General features: G+C 55.4%; 1 protein-coding gene across 1 annotated transcript; it reads left to right on the forward strand.

Moving 5' to 3' along the window:
- Positions 1-1,658: 1,658 nt before the first annotated feature.
- On the forward strand, positions 1,659-18,615 carry KCNG1 (potassium voltage-gated channel modifier subfamily G member 1). The gene is made up of 3 exons (XM_032878966.1): positions 1,659-1,897; positions 12,777-13,582; positions 17,715-18,615. Exons 2-3 carry the CDS (start codon positions 12,803-12,805, stop codon positions 18,483-18,485), a joined length of 1,551 nt encoding a protein of 516 aa, XP_032734857.1. The 5' UTR covers positions 1,659-1,897; positions 12,777-12,802; the 3' UTR covers positions 18,486-18,615.
- Positions 18,616-20,991: the final 2,376 nt, after the last annotated feature.

Here is a 20,991-nt window from a genome sequence, read left to right on the forward strand (position 1 = left end):
AAGTCATATGTGCCCCTGGGATGATCAAATCTACCCTCAAAGGATTGTCCTGAGTGTTCCTCCTTCAATAATTTCAGGAACCTGGTCTGTCTGTGCCTGGCAGTGTGGAAGATGCTGGAAGGATAGTACATAGATGGAGCTTCATGTCTAGTCGGAAGACAGACAATATGCAAGGAAAAAAAGAAAAGACATAAATGCCCATTTTCAGACAGGAGAGGAAGACAGGGACCTGAGCCACCACATAGGGCTTGTTCCTCAAAGTGTGCTCCGGGGACCACCTGACCGCCAAAGCACATACAGATAGGAAGACCTCTCCTACACACCCTCCGCAGCACCTCTCTCTGCTGTCCCCGCCGTCCCTCAAAGATGCGTCCCTCTCCTTCCTGCTGCAGGATCATTGCCTTCGCCATTCCATCCCCCTGGAAAGCTCTCTTACCAGATGCTCCTTGTTCACGGCTGTGTAAATGTTCCCTCCTCAGCGGTCTACCGAAATTGGTCTTTCCCTTATTCTGTACCCGACCCCCCCCCCCCGGCTCTGGCTTCTTCCTTGCCCCCCTCACAGACTGCAATCATACTTGTCAGCGGTTTTCATGATTCAGCCAGAAGGTGAGTTCTTGGGGACAAGTCCTTGTCTGTTGTGGTCATCTCTGCGGCCCCAGGAAGCCACCATTTGCTGAACGGACAGTCGAACCCTATTTCTCTTCCTTAAGTCCCAGAAAGCGTGGGCGTGCACCTGCAGAGGCTGCTCCCCACCCTTCGGTGGGAGGTCTCAGGCCCCGCCCACAGTGGGGTTTCTTCACCGCCTTTCTGGGTTCTCCGAGGGCGGCGGGAAAAGGCGGTAGAGACTTCAAGGAAAAGAGGAAAGGAGGGTGCGAGGCAAAGGACCCTAAGAGGCCAGCCCTGCGGTGGCTCTGGAGGAAGCCGTCCAACCCGACCCCCAGCAAAAGCGCAACTCCTTCAAATTTCGAAGCGAGCCGTCGCTTCCGACCGGCTGCCCGTGCACCAAGGGGTGCTGGACCCCGGGAACCCGAGACCCCAGGCCCGGGTGTGAGTGCCCCGCGTCGGCCAGGCGTGCAGGCGGCCGGACCACGGGGACCAGGAGGGAAAGACGCCTGAAGGGGCAGGTGCCGTCCTTAAGAAGTTGACGCTGCCAGGCGCTTGCAGCCCCTGGCCCGCAGGGGCACGAGGACCCCGCGGGAACAGCACACGACAGGCTGCGACATGTGGCCCCCAGAAGGCTGAAGGGCGCGCGGCCCCGGGGCCGCGGAGCGTGGGGACTTCGCGTGGCACGTGTAGACCCGGGGCCGTGACGCGAGGGATGCAGAGCCACTGGGGCCCCGGAGCGCGGGGCGGGGGGGGGGGGGGGGCCCGGGGGGGGGGGGGGGGGCCGGGGGGGGGGGGGGGGGGGGGCGCGCGGACGGCTCCGGGGCGGCGAGCGCGGGGGAGGCCGGGGTGGGCAGCTGGCGGCCAGGAGGCCCCGGGCGTGCGGTCCGGGTCGGAGCGCTGCCCACCCGGGCGCGAGACCCGCCGGAACCCGGCAGCAGGACGAGGCCCGCGCCGCGCTCTCCGCCGCGCGCCCACTCTCCCCGCCCCGCGCGCAGTCCCCTCCCTCCGTCCCGCCTCCTGCCCCGTCTCTCCCTCGGCGGCTGCGGCGCGGCGCTCCCGGCGCACTCGGAGCCCGGAGGGGACCGGGACGCGGAGGCGGGGTGGCCGAGGGTCCGAGTGCGGGAGCTGAGCCGGGCCCGGGGGCCGAAGTTTGCCCGCGGCTCCGGGAGGCGGCCCCGGCGGCTCCCAGCCCCTGCTCGCGCCCTCGCCCGGGACCCGCCGGCCGCCCCGGGGGGACGGCAGCCGCGGCCGGGCCAACTCCGCCGCGGGGACGCCGTGACGGGAACTTGAGGTGGGAACTTTGCGCGCGGCGGCCTCGCCGAGCGCCGCCGATCGGCCCCCAGCGCCTGTACACTCGGGCTCGGGCTCGGGAATTGGGGGCTGCACGTGGCCGTGAACCCTCGGCTCCCCTGCAAGGGCACCGAAAGCCGCGGGGCGGGGAGGCGGGGGCGACCGGGGACCGGGGAGCGGCTGCGGGCGGCGGCGTGGGGCGCGCTCGCCGCCGTCACGGTGCGGGTCCGGCTTCAGTTTTTTCCGAGCCATCTCCGGGGTGCGAAGTGCTGGACGTGCTCCGCCGAGGTGACGGGGCGGGGGGCGCCTCCTGGCTGTGGCAGAGGTTTCTGGATCCTGGGGGGGGGGGGGGGGGGGGGTGTTGAGGGGAGGTGGAAGAGGGGGCGCCCACCTCTGGCTTATTCACTCCATCCTCGGGCACAGAATGGAGCATCTCCACCAGCGGGCTTTATTCATTTACTCATTCATTCATTTACTCAGCTTTTATCGAGCGCCCACTGTGTGCTAGGCGCTGGGGATTCCAAGGCAGCTGTGTTCACTGGAGGCTCTAGCATCTTCTAGGGAGAGTGGGTGGCCGCCTCCTCAGCTTCAGGGGCTCCATACCCGGGAGGGGCTCAGCCTGGATGGACAGGAGTGTTTGGGTAAGGAAGGAAAAGAGAAGTTCTTTCATTCATGGATTGGACAAAGAGGGATTGAGCACCTACTATGCACAGCTCACTATGCCAAGGGCCCAACGTGCATTATTTCATTCATTTAGGGAGCAATTAGTAAGGTGTTGAGCTGGGACGAGAACACTGAAGCAGAGGGATGGGATCAGAGGGAAGCATCTTGCAGCTTAGAGAGGAGTAGGGGTCAAGCCCAAGCCCTTGCCTTGAGGAGGTCCGGGGCTGCCCCACTGCAGCAACCCCCAGGTGTATATGCAGAAGCAGAATGGCATTTCCTCCATTCATAGAATGCAATCATTCCCAAAGAGAGCGGGACAGCTGGACTAGGTTCTCGGATAGGACGAAAATGTCTTCAAAAAGCTCCTTAGGGGAGGCTGATCATGGAGAGGCAGTGTTGAGAAATACTGAGCTAACCCGACCCATGAAGGCAGGCTCCCACCGAGAAGGGTTTATTAAAGTTGTCTGTTCAGCAGGCATTTTCTGAAGCACTTACGGGGTGCCAGCCACCAAAGTCACCCAGATGCGGACATCTCTGTCGCTGGTACCTTGAGATAGGGGCAGGGGGAGGTGCCATGAGGGAACAGGAATTGCTCTGATTCATTTTGGGGTGGGGGGTTCCTGCCTCGATGAATCTGACCAGAGGTTTATTCACTAGGGTGTGTCTGATACCCTACACATGACTGCAGTCAGAGTCCCTGTGGGGAGCAAGTCTCCAAGGGAAGTCTGACCTGCTGGGGCCCCGGGACGCTGTGGGCCATGTGGCCAGGGCCCTTTCTCTTTCTTGAGTGAATTTCTTGGGTTCTCCCAGACCTGAGCTTGGCCCTGGTGTCTTCTGTCTCAGACCTCTGCAGAGGCCCCTGCTGAGTGGGGAGTGAAGGAAGGTGTGTCCAAAATACAGGCTAGGATGATCCCTGGGGACGGACCTTATGGGTCATTCCCTAACACAGCCCATTCCAGTGGAAAGATGTCTGTCATGAAATATGCTCCAAACCCGTGGGGAGCTGTGAGTAGGCTGGAAACAAGGCAGCCTTGATCCCTGTCCCAAAGTTTAAGAACCCAGGCTAGGGGCACCCTGGAGCCTGGTCAGGACAGACGTGGGAGCCCAGCTCCAGTCCCACTGCTGCTTGGAATTCTCTAAATTGGACACACAGCGGGGCCCCAGCAAGAGGCTTGCCAGATGCCCCCGGGGAACGTGAGAGCAGAGAAATGTGTCCTGGATGCAGGACATAAACACTCAAATCAGAGTGAAGGAATTAATCCCCCGCACCCCGAAAAAGTGTCCTGACTGGGCTGTCTGAATACATCATGAAACATCAGCACTTCCGGTGGCCAAAGACATGGGGGTCTGGGAATCCACTCTTGGTTGATTTGTTAAACCCAGAAATGGAGTCCTTGGGTGGGAAATGGTGGCCACATAGAATGAACGAGAAGGGGTAGGCAGGGAAGTCTAGTGGCAAAGCACTCAAATCACTGTGGGCCGTTTTGATGACATAGACAGTATGTGGTTAACAAAATTGGGACACAAAGGAACGTGCCACAGACAGAACCTACATTTGGCCTCAGATTTGTGCCTGCTCTCTGGGGACTTTGCCCCACACCTGCGTCTCCCCAGGCAGGCAAGTACAGCCAGGCTCTCCCTCCTTCCTCACCAGGCCACCACTGCTTACCACACACGCTGCAGCCTTAACGCTTCCTGAGGGCTGGAGGGACTGAGAACGCAGGTGTCCCCCTCTGGCTGCACGGGTCCACGATGCTTCCTTCCCCCCGGGCTCGTTCTTCCGCTGATGCCTGTGCTCCCAAGTTTCCCCGCTGCAAGGAGGCAAATAGAAAAGGACCCTTGGCTCCCACCCCAAAACACATCCCGGTCGAAGGCAAATGTGCATTTGCTGTAATTTTGCCAGAAGCAGAACAAGGAGGCTCCAGAGGCCACTTGGTCTTTTTATGGAGACTCTGGCACATTTTCTTTTGGGGGGGCAAGTGGCGATGGAGGGAAAAGCCCTGCTCCCAGCAGCTACATCTTCAGCTACATCTACATCTTCGGCCCCAGCTGTCAAAACAGGGCTGAGATCCTTCCGGCGCTGTTGCATGGTGATGAGGATGGACAGCAGGTAGCTAGGCAAGACAGATTCTCCATGCAGGTGCCGCATCTCTGGGCGGTCCAGCACGCTGGGACCCGGGCCAGCCTACTGGCTGGATCCATTTTGATTAACGTTTTAATTGGGAATTAATGCAGCATGACCCGCCTCTGAGTCAGCCCAGCCAGGAGCCCTAACCCTGACAGATGAAGCCACACTGGCAGGAGAAGGGCATCGTGGGGAGATCTCAGAGTGAGGGAACGTCACAGGCTGAGAATCATGATGGGAAAGGAAGAAACCAAAGCCCGAGTTGCTCAGGAGAGAAACGCTTTTCTTTTAGAAAGTTGCCTTTGAGCTTGTGTTCATTTCCTCCTGCCACAATATTACTTCCATGTTAGTGGCTTAAAGGAACACAAATTTAGCATCTTACAGAATGAGGGATCAGGAGTCCAAAATGGGACTCCCCGCCCTGAAGTCAAGGGGCCGGCAGGGTTATGTTCCTCCTGGGGGAGAATCCATTTCTCTGCCCTTTCCAGCTTCTGGAACCTGCCCGTACCCTTGGCTCCTGGCCCCATATCACTCTGACCGCTGCTTCCACTATCCCATCCGCTTCTCCAACCCTGACCCTCCTGCCTTCCTCTTAAAGGATGCTTGTGACTACATGCACCCCTCCCCGATAATCCAGGATTATCAAAATAGTCATATTTTATTAGTCTCCCCAGCAAAATCTCTTCTGCCACATAAGGTCACACATTCTCAGGGTCTGAGGATTAGGACATAGACCTTTGGGGGGGCCCGTTATTCTGCCTACCACAGGGGTATGCCTCATCAACTTATGTTACAGATGGGGAAACAGAGGCTCAGCTGAGGGGGTGACGACATCAGTACCAATGTAAAAGGAGAGCCAGCACCGAAGCCCCACTCTGGAAAGTGTTTTCCACTTCACATGCCTCCTTTAAGAAAGGAAATGTGAGGGGAGGTGCCAAGCTTGCTACACAGAAGCCATTCTAGCAAACACAGAGCCCGAACATGTGCAGACACAGCTCCAAGTGCTCACAGAAAATGTGATGGTGACTGCAGTTTGTAGCTGAGAACGCTCAGGCAGAGAGACGTGAAGTCATTTTTGCAAGGGTGCACAGCTAGAAAGTAGGGAAGCAGGCAGGCAGGCAGGCCCAGAGGCCACCACCTCTGACAGTGTTTACGGCACCGGGAGAGCTCTCCACCCGGAGGCCAAAATGGCAACTCAGAATTTGACAGCTCAGTGGTTTTGTTGATATCCTGCTCTGCTGTGTGCAAATATACACTAGCAATCAATGTGTTTCCCCCAGCCACGGTGACTGCCTGCTTCTCCCCATCACAAAAGATTTTCCAAAAGCTCATCCATAGACACAGAGGAGAGAGATCCAGTCCCTAGGTTGCAGCAGGAGGTAAAGACCTCCCCCTTCTCCTGGGAGCTAGTAATCCAGGGAGATGGTCAAATGCGGATGTCAGAGAGTCCTATAGGTGTAGACTGATTCTGGCTTTGTCACTTATATCAGCAGAGTCCTGAGTTTTTATTTAGCAAAGCCTCGATTTCTTCATCTATAAAATGGGGGTGTTAGTGGTCATGCCTGAAAGGCTCACTCGATGAAGGCTCTTAGCACAGCGCATAGCATTTAGTATGCAATTAAGGGTGGCTATGGTTGTCGTCATTACAGCACCGTGAGGGAATGTCCCCCCTCCCACTCTCGGAAGAGGGACAGAGAGTTATGTCCCAAGGGAGGGGCACAGGGCAGGAAGAACAGAGTCAAGAGAGACCCATGGTTTGTTAAAAATACCAGGAGGTATTTTAGCTGTTCGGATCAGTGCACACCAGTTTATGGAACCCGCTCATGACCTTGACGGGAGGTGGCGATGGGGGAGGGTCAGCGATCAGGTGACACTGCTAATCCCCGCAGCAACCCTCCATTCACCAGAGCCTCACAAGAGCCCTGTGAGCTGGTCATGCTTCTCCTTTAGGGAGAAAAGAGGCTCAGAGGGGGCCAGCGACACAGTGGGTGCAGATGGCTGTCTCAGGCCAAAAGGTCATTAGCAGGAGCAGCTGCGGTGGCCAGACCAGCCAGACCTGGACCTTCATCCCATCCCACTCTCCCCTCCTACTCCCACCCCCAGGTCTAGCCCCTCCATTCGCAGCAGACGCTGACCACACAGCAGCCTCTGCCACCCAGAACTCCTTACGGTTTCAATGACCATTAATCTTGGAAATGAGTACCTAGCCCTCGGTCAGAGCTGGTGCACATCATCTTCCAAAAGGAAGGAAAAGAAGTTGCACGGGGAGTTTCAGCAGTTCCGTGGGGTCCCCAAGGGGAATTTGATCGAGGCAGCCCCAAGGCAGAAGGAAGATTTTTCTCTCAGAGCAGAAGGGTTTCTCCTTCTCCAGTGAAGTTCCCCAAGATTGGGACCCACAGAGCTTTCCAGGACCCCCAAAGGGTGGAGAAGTTGGTCAGGGGGTTCCCCACCAAAGTCCAGAGCCGCTCTTGAAGCCCCCAGCTCCGGAGGGCGTGTGGGCTACAGGTATTTAAGGCACACTCTCTTTTTGTCTGTCTTGAACTTGAGCGTACATGAGCATCCGTAAGGGAGCCTGTCAAAAATGCCAATTCCTGGGCACCCCCCACACTCCGGGATTCCGACTACGAAGGTCTAGGGATGGTCCCCCAAATCTGTGTCTCCCCTGAGCACTCGGGCAATTTAGAGCCTGGTGGCTTGGTTGGTTTCCTGCTCTGCATTTTTCTTTACCTGGATTAAATCCCAGAGTTGTGTTAACCACACTCTTCACTTCGTGCCACTGTTCATCCCTGGCCTGTGCCAAGCTGTTTTATTCATTGTTTTCGCGTTCCACACACCCCCTTCCCCTTGCTTCTCCTGTTCCCCTGTCCTGCCAGCCACCCTCTCCGCAGTGGATATACATCCTTCCTTGTGCTTGAGTCTCTGTCAAATTTGTAATGTGTGTGTGTATGTGTGTGTGTGTGTTCATTTACATAAATAGCATAGTGCTATAAACTTCTGTTTCTTTTGCACTCGGCATCATGCTTTCAAGATCTAAATGTGTTGCTAAACCTACATCTAGTTCAATGCTTCTAATTCCTGTGCGACGTATAGGAGTCCACCATCTGTGTCTACCACGACTCACTTGTCCGTCTCACCCCACCCCCATCCCTCACCTGCCCACCCCCGCCCTGGCCCCAGGATGGACACCAGGGGACCCCCAGGCAACACAGGACCGGCATTCTTGTACTTGGGTCCTCTCTTGGATCTGAGTCCCCAGAAGCAGACCTCGAGTCAAGGTTCTATGTGCAAATGATATATTATTGTGTCCCACACCCCCTGTGGCCCCAGGTCTGAGAAATACACCCAGGACTGGGATTGCTGGCTCATACAGCAGCAACACCCTTGTATCGGGCAGTACTTCCTCCAGCAGGGAGCTCTGGGGCTCAGACCAATGCCAGGTTCCAATCCCATTGGATCAGGTCAAGAAAGGAGTCACCCTTGGCAGGTGGAGAGAAAGATGACAGACCTCCCTCATAGTTAAAAATACTGCGGGTGTCTGTTGAGGGTCCACTGTGTGTCAGGTATTAGGCCAAGCACATAACCCAGGTCATCTGCCTTGGTCTTCACCATGACACAGGGAGGTAGGAGCTTTTCATATCCCCATTTTACAGATGAGGACAATGAGTCTCAAAGGTAAGACATGACTTGCCCAAAGTCAGAGTGACTGGCCTTGAACCCAAGTCTCCAGGTTTCAAAGTGCATGGGCTCTTCTGCTTCCCCGGGTTGGAGTAGTCAGCAAGCTGTCCCCCAAGCTGGAGTAGGACCTGCTTTTTCTGAATCTCCCCAATATTTTGCTATCTTAACTGAGCAGCTGAAAACAGCACAACCTCCTTACCTCACATTTTGGGAGACAGAAGTCTCAAATGGGCCTTGCAGGGCTAAGATAAAGGGATCCACAGCCTGCATTCCTTTCTGGAGAATCCAGGAATCAGGCCTTGCCTTTTCCAGCTTCTAGAGGCTGCCTGCTGTCGTCGGCCTGTGGCCCCTTCCATCTTCAAAGCCAGCAGTGGCCGGCCATGTCTTTCTCACACCGCATGGCATCGGAAACGCTTTCCTGCCTCTCTCTTCCATCTTTTAAGGACCCTCATGATGGCGTGGGCCCCCAGAGAACCCAGGATCATCTTCCCATCTGGAAGGCATCTGACTGGCAACCTTAATTCCTCCTCACATGTAATCTAACCTATTCACAGGTTCCAGGGATTAGGATCAGGGCATCTTGGTGGGGGCACAGCACTCCCTCTACACGTCTCCCTAGTGGGATCTACCTGCACTAGCCAGGCCCAGTGTGGAGTACAACTTCGACAAAAAAGTGGGTGCTGAGTGCTGGGTGCTGGGCACCGGGAGCGCCTCAGCCTCTGGGCTCTGCTGTTTCTCTGCTAGCCTGGCCCTCCTGTCCTCTGCAGCTCAGCCAGGTCAAAACTACCAGCTGAAACTACCACTACCACCACACACAAAAACACACACACACACACACACACACACACACACACTCATCAAGGCAGCTTTGGTGTGGTCTGCCTCTGTCCATCCATCCATCCACGCAAACCACTCTCATCCCTACTCTCTCTCCCTGATTTGCCCATCTGCCCTCCGGTCCACCATCCCACAGCCAGCAAATGCTGCCTCTACAGGAGGCTCACCAAAACGCCACCTAGTGTCTCCTCCGTGAATGGCACCACTGGAATCCATTCTCTCCCCTTCACCACACTCCCCTCCCACAGCAAGTCTTAGCAGCAATTCCTCCAAAGTCCATCTGGAATGCAGCCAATTCTCAGTCCCGCTTCAAGCCTTAGCTGACTCTTTCAAAAATGACTACAGAGAATTCCAGCCTGTTTTCCCCAGCCCACCCATAGTCTACTCTTGAGGACCACCCCCCCCCCGCCCGACTAAACCCCAGCTCCTTGTCATGGCCCACTAGGCTCTGTTCCATCTGGTGTCTGCTAACTTTCTCCCACTCAACTTCTCCCACCTTCCCCTCACTCACTGCACCCAGCCACTCGGCCTTGTCTTGGCTTGACCACCCAAGCCCACCCGCAGGTCAAGGAGCAAGCTCTTCCCATTCCCTCAGCCTTAGACACCCTTCTCCAGGTCCTCATAGGGCTGGCTCATTCCCATCCAACCTCAGCCCCAAGGTCGTCTCCTCCGAGAAGCCCTCCCAGACCACTCCAGCTCCTCTTGCTGTCATGTTCTTGCTCTATTTCCTGAAATGATCTGTGTACTTACTTAGAGACCACCTCTGCCACTAGAATGTCCACCCCCAGAGGACAAGGTCTGTGACTGTCTTGGTCTCTGCTGTGCCTGTAGATCTGGCCCAGACCCAACACGTGGTAAGTGTTGAATGACAGCTCAGGACTCCTTGTCATCTTCCGTATCACAGCCCCTTTCTCAAATGGCTTTCTCTTCCCAAGCATCCATAGACCCTCAGAGACAAAATCACTAAACTCCATCATGCTCTAGGACTGACAGACCCAACACTGTAGAGAAATGTTAAAAGACCAAACTTCTCATGAGGGTATTGGGCTGGGTGAAAAGTGACATTGTTTTCTAGAAGCAGGGCTTTGGGGCCTGTTTGATTTATGAACTTCACCCGAGACGCTAGAGTCTAGCATGCAGAGCCATCCCCCCACACACACCCATCAAACTAGGTGTCCCCAAGACCCAAGGCCAAGGAGAAGTTTGCCCATTCCCCATCTAGCAAATCCCAGCACCTGGCCTCCTGTGAGCAAGCAACCTGCGTGACGCGGGTTTTCTCCTTCTCCATGCTAAATGGTATGATGGGACAGGATAACTTTGCACATAGGAGATGCTGAGCCTTTAACTCACAACTGACAAGGGTCATGAGAGAAAGAAATGAGGGATCGCTAATTGGGGGAGCTCTGTGCCAGAGGGAGAGCTGGGAGCTTAAAAGAAGACATTCTGTCTGTAAGAGGTGATTACAGCCGAGGGAGTTTCACAAGGGCTCTTCCAGGCTTACAGGACCAGAAGAAGGTTCCTTTCCCTCTGTCACCATTCTTGCCAAACAGAATGTCACTTTTCCTCTTGTCTCTGGTGGCAAAGATAAAGCAGCCGAACTGAAAAGCGGTACCACTCATGTGAAGTGCCTAAAAGGGATTATTCTCGCTCCTCCAAGGGATTCTGGCAGGCTATGCCCGAGGAGACGGGTTCCAATTTTAGGTGAAGTTAAGAAACATACTCAACACTCTAAAATCAGATCATTTTCATTTTAAGCTCAGGTGTACTTAGTTTTCTAGAACCCAATCTGTGAAACCGTAGCTTTCCCCAGAGATAAATGAGTGGAGGAATGATTTGCTTTATGTACAAGAATTTCTATTAGGAAGGATCTTTTTTCGATGGACCTCCCCACCCCGGCTCCTGTTAATACTTTCTTACCCATACAGGTGTGTGTGTGTGTGTGTGTGTGTGTGTGTGTGTGTGTATGTGTGTGTGTGCGCGCGCACACACGTGTGCGCACATGTACGTCCTCATGCATTTTCCCTGCACGTGTCCATGGCACAGATCAACACTCAGGTATTAGAAATGGAACTGATAGACTTTGCTGGTACCACTTGTTTCCATGGGGGACTGGGCTGGGGGGAGAGATGATGAATTTTTTAAAAAGTAGAGTATTAGAATCTTACTCCCTTTCTATAGATCAGCTTCATTCTGGAGAGCTCGGTGGCTATAATCTGGGGGTCTCAAACTCAAATGCCTGCAGGGGCTAGGAGCGGAACATCCAAGATGAAGGAGAGTGAGTATTAGGAAAACAACTGGTAAGGGTGGGGATTGTGGTAGATTGCCACGTGCATGCCCTGCCTACGGGGAGACAGTCATTTCTCAGCTGGAATTTAGGCCACATGTTGCCTAATAGTCTGATTTTTCAAGAGAAACCAAGAATATACATTTTTACAGAAAATTCCTCAATTTTCAGAATCTCCTCCAAGCCAGGCAGACTATCTGTGAACCAAATTCAGTCTGTGAGCTATGAATGAAAACGCAACGTCATTCCAGTGGCACGTACCCTTAGTTAGCTTTGAGAGCTGAGAAGGAAGGAGCCCGTGTAAATGGATATTTTGACCTCAGGTTTTCGGAAGTGTCTTCCTCATGTTGGCCTCATTCAGCAACTCATTCAGCAGCTACTTCTTTGAGCTTTTATACTGCTGGGCACAGAGATTCAGAGCTGAGCAGAGCCCAGTCCTTGCCCTACAGAGCAAGCAATCTCGTACAGGAGTCAGGCTTGCATAGTTATAGTAAGGATGATGATCAGATACAGGGGTGGGAGGACTTGATTTAGAAGGAAGAGCCAAGGAAGGCTTCCTAGAGGAGTGGTCATCCCTGTCCAGCTCACCCTTATAGCCTCAAGACATTGGATGGTATACGGGCAACTATGGCCCTGTTGTGATAATTTTGCATTTCTCCGGACCCTGCCTCTTACTTACAGCCGATGATACAGGTTTTCCACTTACGGAAGCAATACAAGGTGTCCCTGGAAGGTAAACAGAAATAGTCATAATAGCGAGGACCAAGAGCCTCCTGTGGGCCAGGCACTGTGCTGGTAAATGCTCTTAAGCACATGATTCATTCAATCTTCTCAACAATCCTACAAAGTAGGCGAAATGGTTGTATCCACTCTACAGATGAGGAAATTAAGAAGCATGCCCAGACCATGAGGCTCCAGAGTCTATGTTTGTAACCACAAGTGCTTGGAAGTCCAAGTTCAGGGTGCCGCTGGGGTTGGCTTCGGGTGAGGACTCTCTTCCTGGCTTGTAGGTGGCTGTCTTCCGTGTCCCCACTTGGTGGAGAGAGAGGGAGCTCTGGTGCCTCTTCCTCTTCCCATAAGGGCACTGATCCCACCCCTCATGACCTCAGCTAAAGCCTAAGCACCCTCCCCTCTGCCTGCCTATACTGACCCACAGGGGTCAGGCCCTCCCCTGTGAGTTGGGAGGAGGAGAAGGGGGGGCACGGTTCTGTCCCCAGCACCAAATACCGGCAGAGTGGGCACCGTCAGCCCAGACTCAGGCCTCACTGAGGGTCTCTCTTCCCTACTCCACCCCAGGCGCAAGGGGGATGTGAAAGCCCAAAATGACCCTCCTACCGGGAGACAACTCCGATTACGACTACAGCGCCCTGAGCTGCGCCTCGGATGCCTCCTTCCACCCGGCCTTCTTCCCGCAGGGCCAGTCCCTCAAGGGCGTCTTCTACCGCCGGGCGCAGCGGCTGCGGCCCCGGCCCCAGGACGCGCCCCGCCAGCCGGGCCAGCCCGAGGACCGGCGGCGCCAGATCATCATCAACGTGGGCGGCATCAAGTACTCGCTGCCCTGGACCACCCTGGAGGAGTTCCCGCTGACGCGCCTCGGCCAGCTCAAGGCCTGCACCAACTTCGACGACATCCTCAACGTGTGCGATGACTACGACGTGACCTGCAACGAGTTCTTTTTCGACCGCCATCCGGGCGCCTTCGGCACCATCCTGACCTTCCTGCGGGCGGGCAAGCTGCGCCTGCTGCGCGAGATGTGCGCCCTGTCCTTCCAGGAGGAGCTGCTGTACTGGGGCATCGCCGAGGACCGCCTGGACGGCTGCTGCAAGCGCCGCTACCTGCAGAAGATCGAGGAGTTCGCCGACGTGGTGGAGCGCGACGACGATGATGAGCCGCTGTCCAGCGAGGACCCCGACAGCGAGGGCCCGGCCCAGGGCGAGGGCCGCCTGGGCCGCTGCATGCGGAGACTGCGCGACATGGTGGAGAGGCCGCACTCGGGGCTGCCCGGCAAGGTGTTTGCCTGTCTCTCGGTGCTCTTCGTCACCGTCACGGCGGTCAACCTGTCTATCAGCACCCTGCCCAGCCTGCGGGAGGAGGAGGAGCAGGTAAGAGCCACAGCTGTGTGCAGGGGAGGCTCGCTGCCCGGAGGGAGAGTCTCTGAGTCCAGGAGACAAAAGAGTCTGCTGGACCCCTCTCTCCGGAAGTCCGCCTCCTTCACGCTGGCGCGGTCACCTCCACCAGGAGGCCTTCCCTGACTGTGCCGGCTGAGCAGCATCTCCAGTCCCTTCTGACGTCCCCTTTACACGTGTGTTGTCCACCTCCACCTTCAAACAGGAGCTCGGTGCCTGTCGTGGTCTGTGTTGTGCCCCCAGGGTGTAGAACAGTGTGGAGCATGGACGAGGCCCTCAGCCACTCTGTGGAAGGAGCAGATGAGTGAGTCCGGGAATGATGTGATGTTTATTGTGCCTGCCCCTAAGCCAAACGTAGACTACATCAAGAATTATTTCACCCACATGAGCCCTATCTCAAGCTTCCTAATTCCCTTGTTTAAAAATATCCCAGATATTTTCTGGGTCTTGCATATAATTTTTATTGACAGCTGTGCGTGTGTGCATATGTGCTCAAATAGTGAACATCTCTGTGTTAAGCAAGAGGATGTAAAATGTTTACTCCATGGCCTGGCAAAGGTGTGAGCTCCATTCTCAGGGGTGGCACTCGGTAGGCAGCTACCAGCAGCCAGGGGCTGGGCCGTGGTTCTCTCTACAGCTTATATTCTCAGTGACTCCCAGCAACTGTAAACAGGAGGCGTTCTCATACCCACTGGCAGATGAGAACAGTGAGGCAGGGCAGCGTGCCCAGACGCAGGTCTGCCTGAGTCCAAGGTCTGTGTTCTTGAACAAAGAAGTACGGGTCCCACATGGTAGCCTGGACTTCATATACCCCCACAGAAGTGTGTGATTGGCCCACACTGTGGTCCCTAAAAATTTCACTTGGTTGCCAACATTCAAAAGTAAAACATCTTGCATTTAAAAATTCAAACTCTCAGCTCCTCAAAATGTATATGGTCAGGTCCCCTGGCCTGCTGTCCACACAGCAGCTCTGGGTGGAAGCTGAGTCTGTGGGAAATGTGTGCTCCCCAGTTCAGCTTCCTAATATATGAGACTTTTGGGCATTTAAGTTGGGAGCTTTTCCCCACATGGGGGTGGGGAGGGGGAGCATGGCAGGTTCTAGAAGCAAGTGTTAAGACAGACCAAAACATTCAGACAAGTACAAATTATATAAGCAATGGAGAAATAGGTATGGCTGTATGAACTCAACATGAATATCGTGCCGGCCAGCATTTATTGAGCACTGGCTGTGTACCCTGCATGTGCTGAATGCTTCACAGGAACTCTCTGATGGAACACTGGAACCTCTTACCAGGCGAGGGTTTTTCCACATACATATATAATGCAGGAACAGGTGGCAATGGCTATTGCATTTATAACACATGGAGAGGGGATGGGTTTCTGACACTTTTTTATACACGGATTTTTAAAGTGAGTATTAAAAAAGTAACACTCAACCAGTAAAATTAATTTTTGATGAGAAGGGGGAGTGATGAGGAGGGCGGAGCTAGAGCTCAGTGGCCTGAATTTGAATCCCACGTGTCCACTCTGGCTGCACGTCTGTGGGCAAGTTACCTACCCCCTCTGTGCCTCAGTTTCCTCACATGGCCAAGGGGGCTGCACAGAGTCTCAACCTCACGATGTTGTGAGGATTCAGTGAGTGATTCCCCAGGAAGTGTCCAGAATAATGGCTGGCCCTGGAGCGTGTGGGCAGTGCTAACCGTAAGGGGACGTGCACCCGCCAAAGAAAGAGCGAGGAAATCCTCGTCATTTGAGACCTTCTGGAAGTACCTGCACACGGTATAAATTTTTTCTTGGCTCCAGCATCGGCAATCCTGACTTTATCAGGAAAATACTAATAAAGCTACTGTTTTAGTCACCTTCTGACACTTGCTTTTTTTTAAGGACACTTGGGCTTTTTCTTGATTCAGTGATAACGCTGTTCTTTAACTTCATTTTGGAGACCAGTGGGGTTCACTGTTTCACTTGCTCCTTGAGCACACGTTCGAGGGCCCGCTGTGTTCAGGCATCGCCTGGCATGCAGGGGAACCACAACAAGTGTTCCAGCTGCAAGGACTTCAGGTCCCATGGAGGAGGGTCAGTGACACCCCTGTGACCGTAAGCGTGAGTCACAACCGAAGGGGGCTCTTATGAGAGGCCTGTCAACTGCATTGGGGATACTTGGAGGAGGCCCACTCCAGGAAGGAAGAGGCTTCCCATCCCAGAGGGCTGAAACCTCATGGCCCACTGAGTGCTAGTTCATTTCTGCAGCCTCTAACTTATTCCTAGAGAGAGAGCTGCTAGCACGGGTCTCATAGAACCCATCTGTGCCCAGGAATGACAGATGCCCCAGGCTAAAACCACGTGTGCCTTTCCGCTCTGTCACAGGCTGCTTTGAGACTGAGCTCCAAAGCCACTGGGCACGGGCTCCCATCCAGTTCCATGCCAGACCAGAGGGACAAGCAGGCAGCCCGCATGCCAAATGCAGCACACAGACATGTTTGAGTGGCCCACAGAGTGTTCTCTTTGTATTGATTTAAAACCCAGGAGATTTCATGCTAAAGTCCAGACTTCCAGGCTCTCTGAAAACTTCAGCGTGGCAGCGGCCTCCAGCCTGAATTCTCCAAGCATAGCCATCAGGAAGTACCTAGCAGGACAGCTGCGCTCTCTGGCTGGCCTCCACCCCACCTGGCCCAGCTTCCTCGGGTTCCCCTTGCCCACCTGGCCCTGAGTTGGCGCTCCCATTTAAACGCCAGTCCCATGAGCTTCCATCCATCCTGGTGACAAACGCAAATTGTTCACGTGTCACATGTGGGGCTGTTCCAGGCACTGGGGTCCTGCGAGCGAACAGCACACGAGCTGCCCCTCCCTGAGGGGCTCTAATCTGCTGGGGCAGAAGAGCAGGGGAGGCGGAGGGGGGAAACATAATAAACATGATACATAAGTGACTTATAAAGCATTTTAAAAGATGAGGAACCCTTTGAATAAACAGAGTAGGAAAAGGAGAATCAGGGTGGAAGATAAAGGGAGAGGGGACTGGTAATGGAGGGGGTCATGAAAGGCCTCCCTGGGGAAGCGATATTGAAGCAAAGAGCAGGAAGAAGGGAAGGTAGAGCCATGTGGGTATCTGGGGGGACGAGGACCCCTGCAGGGGGAGCAGAAAGTCAAGGCCTGGCTTGGAGGTGAGGGGAGCCTTGGGGAGTGGGGATGGGCTGGAGAACACAAAGAAGGCAGGCAGGGGGCTAGGAAGTGGGAGAGGTGGCAGCCAGGCCGTATGCGCCCTCGGAGGACTCGAGCGATCTCTCCCGAGCCATGGAGGGTGGCGAGCCGAGAAGGCACGGGATCTGATTCACATTCTCAGCATCCCTCTGGCTATGTGCTCAGAATAAACCGTAGGGACCAGGGATCCCAGGAAGGAGGTGCCTGCAGCTGTCCAGGCAAGAGAGGATGGTGGCTGGACCAAGGTGCGGGCAGCAGACAGAGAAGAGGTTTGATTCTGGAATCATTTTAAAGGAACAACCAAGGTGATTTCCTGAGGACTATGTGAGAGGTGTCAGAATGAGGCTGAGAATCCCATCCTGAGCAACTGGAAAGGTGGGATTGCTAAGAAGGGAAAGCACTGGTGGGCGGGTGTGCAGGAGACACTAAGAACCGGAACAGGCTAAAGCTTAATTGTTTCCACCCCCCAAAAAAGAAATGATAACTATGTGACATGATAAAGGTGTTAGCTTAAGGCTACAGTGGTAATCTTATTGCAATATATAGATGTATCAAATCAACATGTGTACCTGAAACCGACACAATATCATATGTCAATTATATCTCCATAATAATAATTTTTTTTTTAAAACCAGCAGCCCGGTTTGGGACATGATGAGTTTGAAACGCCTATCAGACACCCTAGGAGTGACATCCAGGAGGCAGTCCTTCTGGGGTCTGGAATCCAGGGGCAGCAGGTGTGGGCTGGCAAGAGAGAGATGAAGAGGGGTTGTTGCAGGGACCTCAAGCCCTTGGCCTGGCCACGCCCCTCCCCCCCCCCCCGCCTCACTAGGGCGGGGCCAGGGTAAAGCACACCAGTCTGGCTGGTGGGACCACTGACCTCTGCCCCGACCTCCCCCCTCCCTCCCAGGGCCAGTGCTCGCAGATGTGCCACAACGTCTTCATCGTGGAGTCGGTGTGTGTGGGCTGGTTCTCCCTCGAGTTCCTCCTGCGGCTGATCCAGGCGCCCAGCAAGTTCGCCTTCCTGCGGAGCCCCCTGACGCTCATCGACATGGTGGCCATCCTGCCTTACTACATCACCCTGCTGGTGGACGGCGCGGCCGCGGGCCGCCGCAAGCCGGGCGCGGGCAACAGCTACCTGGACAAGGTGGGGCTGGTGCTGCGGGTCCTGCGGGCGCTGCGCATCCTGTACGTCATGCGTCTGGCCCGCCACTCCCTGGGGCTGCAGACGCTGGGCCTCACCGCCCGCCGCTGCACCCGCGAGTTCGGGCTCCTGCTGCTCTTCCTCTGCGTGGCCATCGCGCTCTTTGCACCCCTCCTCTACGTCATCGAGAACGAGATGGCCGACAGCCCCGAGTTCACCAGCATCCCCGCCTGCTACTGGTGGGCCGTCATCACCATGACCACTGTGGGCTACGGGGACATGGTGCCCAGGAGCACGCCCGGCCAGGTGGTGGCGCTCAGCAGCATCCTCAGCGGCATCCTGCTCATGGCCTTCCCCGTGACCTCCATCTTCCACACCTTCTCGCGCTCCTACCTGGAGCTCAAGCAGGAGCAGGAGCGGGTGATGTTCCAGAGGGCCCAGTTCCTCATCAAGACCAAGTCGCAGCTGAGCACCATGTCCCACGACAGTGACATCTTGTTTGGAAGTGCCTCCTCGGACACCAGAGACAACAACTGAGCCCAGAGGACCTGCCCCGTCGCCACCACCACCGCCAGAAGCCGCCCTCCCTGCCCCCTCCCCCCAGCTCTGCCTGCCCTCTGTGGCTTGAAGCTATCGCCGTCGCTCCAAGACGACTTCGAAGGCACGTGGGCTCGGAGTGGTCCCCGCATGGGACCGGCTCGAACCACACCACAAGAAGGACGTCTGCAACAGCCACAGAGGGGTCCCCACCACTCTGCCTCCACAAGTGAAGCCGTAGCTGGTCAAGAGCCCAGCACACAACTGTGTTGCCCCCCACCCCCGCCCCGCCCCCATATCTGTTCCCCCCAATAAGGAGATGGCTTTGTTCTTTCTACCATGTAAATAACATGCCCAGCAAAGACTTGCTTTGTGGGTCCGCCCGGAGAAAAAAGGACAAATGACAACAGGAACATGTGTGTTGAGTGTGGATCGTGTGCAATTAAAGAAAACCGATGAAAAAGAGAAAATGCCTTCCATGGGGCTCCGAAGAGGGGAAGCTGTTTGCCAGCAAAGCCAGCCCGCGTGGGTACTGGGACCACAACTGGCCTGTTTGCTTGGGTCGTTCATGCCTGGTGGGCCCCGTGGGGTTAGAGAACAGGGAGAGAACAGACACTTTGGGAAAATTGTCAGTAAACACCGCGTTCCCTTTCTGCTTTTCTTGGATTCCTCCCACCTCCTGGTCTCTCTTCCTCCCTCTTTCCTTCTCTTCTATCCTCTGTTTGCTTCTTAGGTGCTTTAGGGTTCTCAGACTTTTCCCCCAAGGCACCCCAATGGTTCGGTGGACACCAAGGGTCCTGTCCGCATTGCCAACTACAGGGGTGAAATCACTTCATTTTATCTTTTAAAAATACTGTGGATTTTCTTCTCTACTCCACATTCATTTTAACATTCTTTAAAAAAAAAAAAATGCTTTAAATCACCTCCCTGGATATAAATCTACATCTGGAGTGGGGTTGATGCTTTGGGAAGGTGGGTCATGGGCCCCCGGGCAGTCTGAGAGCCACTGTCTGGGGCCCCCTACGGCCTCCCCATGCCCTCCAGAAGCCTCCTGAGCACCCTCCCAGCACCCTCCTGGCTGCAATCTGCTCCTGATGCATGTTAGAGACGGCCCCTAACCCCCTCACCCCAACCACCGCCAGCCAACAGATTTACTCAGCCCGAGGGCTCCAGATCCCTTCAGTGCTAGGACAAGGAGGCGGCTTCACCCCCAGAATGAACCACAGCCCGGCTTCACCCCCACGGCTACAGCAACATGGCTTTATCAAACCTGCTGCTGCCTCGGCCATGACCCCTCTCTTGGGCCGGCAGCAGGAAGCGTGCTCTGACACAGATCTGACTGTCTGACCTGGTGGCCTGCGTCCGCCAGGGGCCGCCCGTGATATGGAGACTAAAACCCAGATGTCCTGAGGGACCCGGGCCCTGTCCTCCTCTCCAGCTTCATCCCGGCCTGTCTGCTTTGCTCACTCCACGCGGCCACAGGGCCCTCCGGCTCTGCCGACGCACCCAGCCCTTTCCCAGCTCCGGCCTCACATCGGCAGATCCCTCTACCTGGAATGCCCTTCCCGAAGAACCCTCCACAGCTGGCCCTTCCCTCACTTCCCCGGCCACCTCTCTAAAGAAGGCACAGCAGCCCCTCCGTCTAACTCCTCCTCCCCCGCTTCGTCTTCTTCATCGCCCTGTCGACCTTCCAAGATGCCCCGTGTGTTCCCTGCCACTCGGTCACGGTCTGTCTCCTGCACAAGGTCAGTGCTACTCTGGTGCTGTGAGTCCCTACGGGGCAACGGCGCTCACTGCTGACTCCCAGCACCGAGCCCTGGGCCCGGCATCTAGTAGGTGCTCCCTAAATGTCTGGGGAGCGAGTGAATGCAAGGAAACGGGAAAGATGGCCAGAAACCAGAAAGGCCTTCGAGCACGTCTTCTCTCTGTCTTGGGTGGGGAGGCCTGGCGATCTCAGCACCATGTACTGCGAGGCAGAGTGGAAATATCCTGTGAGTCACGAGGGCCTCGTTAAAGGCTCTCCTGAAACCTGCTTCCCGTGACTCACGCCTGAAAAGGAAGTTTTCCGTCTAATTAGCTCTACCTTCCCCAGCCTGGTGGGTGTCACAGCAATCGGGCCCTGCCGTCATGGTAATAATACCTTAGATTTGTGGGATGACCTTTCGTTCCCCCTCCAAAGTGGCTGTGAGAGGCAGGAGACAATTGAAAATGCTAAACAGAGAGAAACATGACAGAGGGCCGTGTACAATGGAGCCCTTGAAAACTCAGTGGAGTGGAAAGCAAATACGTTTTGGGGTGGAGGAGGGACCCCCAAATGGGCCAGCACTGGCAGGGGAGCTGGCCCCCCCGCACATGGAGGACAGAGTCTAGGGCTGTCCAGAGGAGGAGCTGGGGTCACGGAAGGGTTGAAACTTCTGCACCTTCTTGCACAGGTTCTGATGGGCGCTGGGTGTCCAAGACACCCAGATGTAGGCACCCTCCAGACCTCCCCTGAGGGACGGAGGAC

Source organism: Lontra canadensis, unplaced genomic scaffold, assembly GCF_010015895.1.
Source record: "Lontra canadensis isolate GAN:19392208 unplaced genomic scaffold, GSC_riverotter_1.0 scaffold65, whole genome shotgun sequence".
Lineage (NCBI taxonomy): Eukaryota > Metazoa > Chordata > Mammalia > Carnivora > Mustelidae > Lontra > Lontra canadensis.

Coding starts and splice junctions, on each gene's coding strand:
- KCNG1 (XM_032878966.1), top strand. CDS start 12,803: ATGACCCTCCTACCGGGAGACAACTCCGATTACGACTACAGCGCCCTG. Junction 13,583..17,714: donor TGCGGGAGGAGGAGGAGCAG/GTAAGAGCCACA, acceptor CCTCCCTCCCAG/GGCCAGTGCTCGCAGATGTG.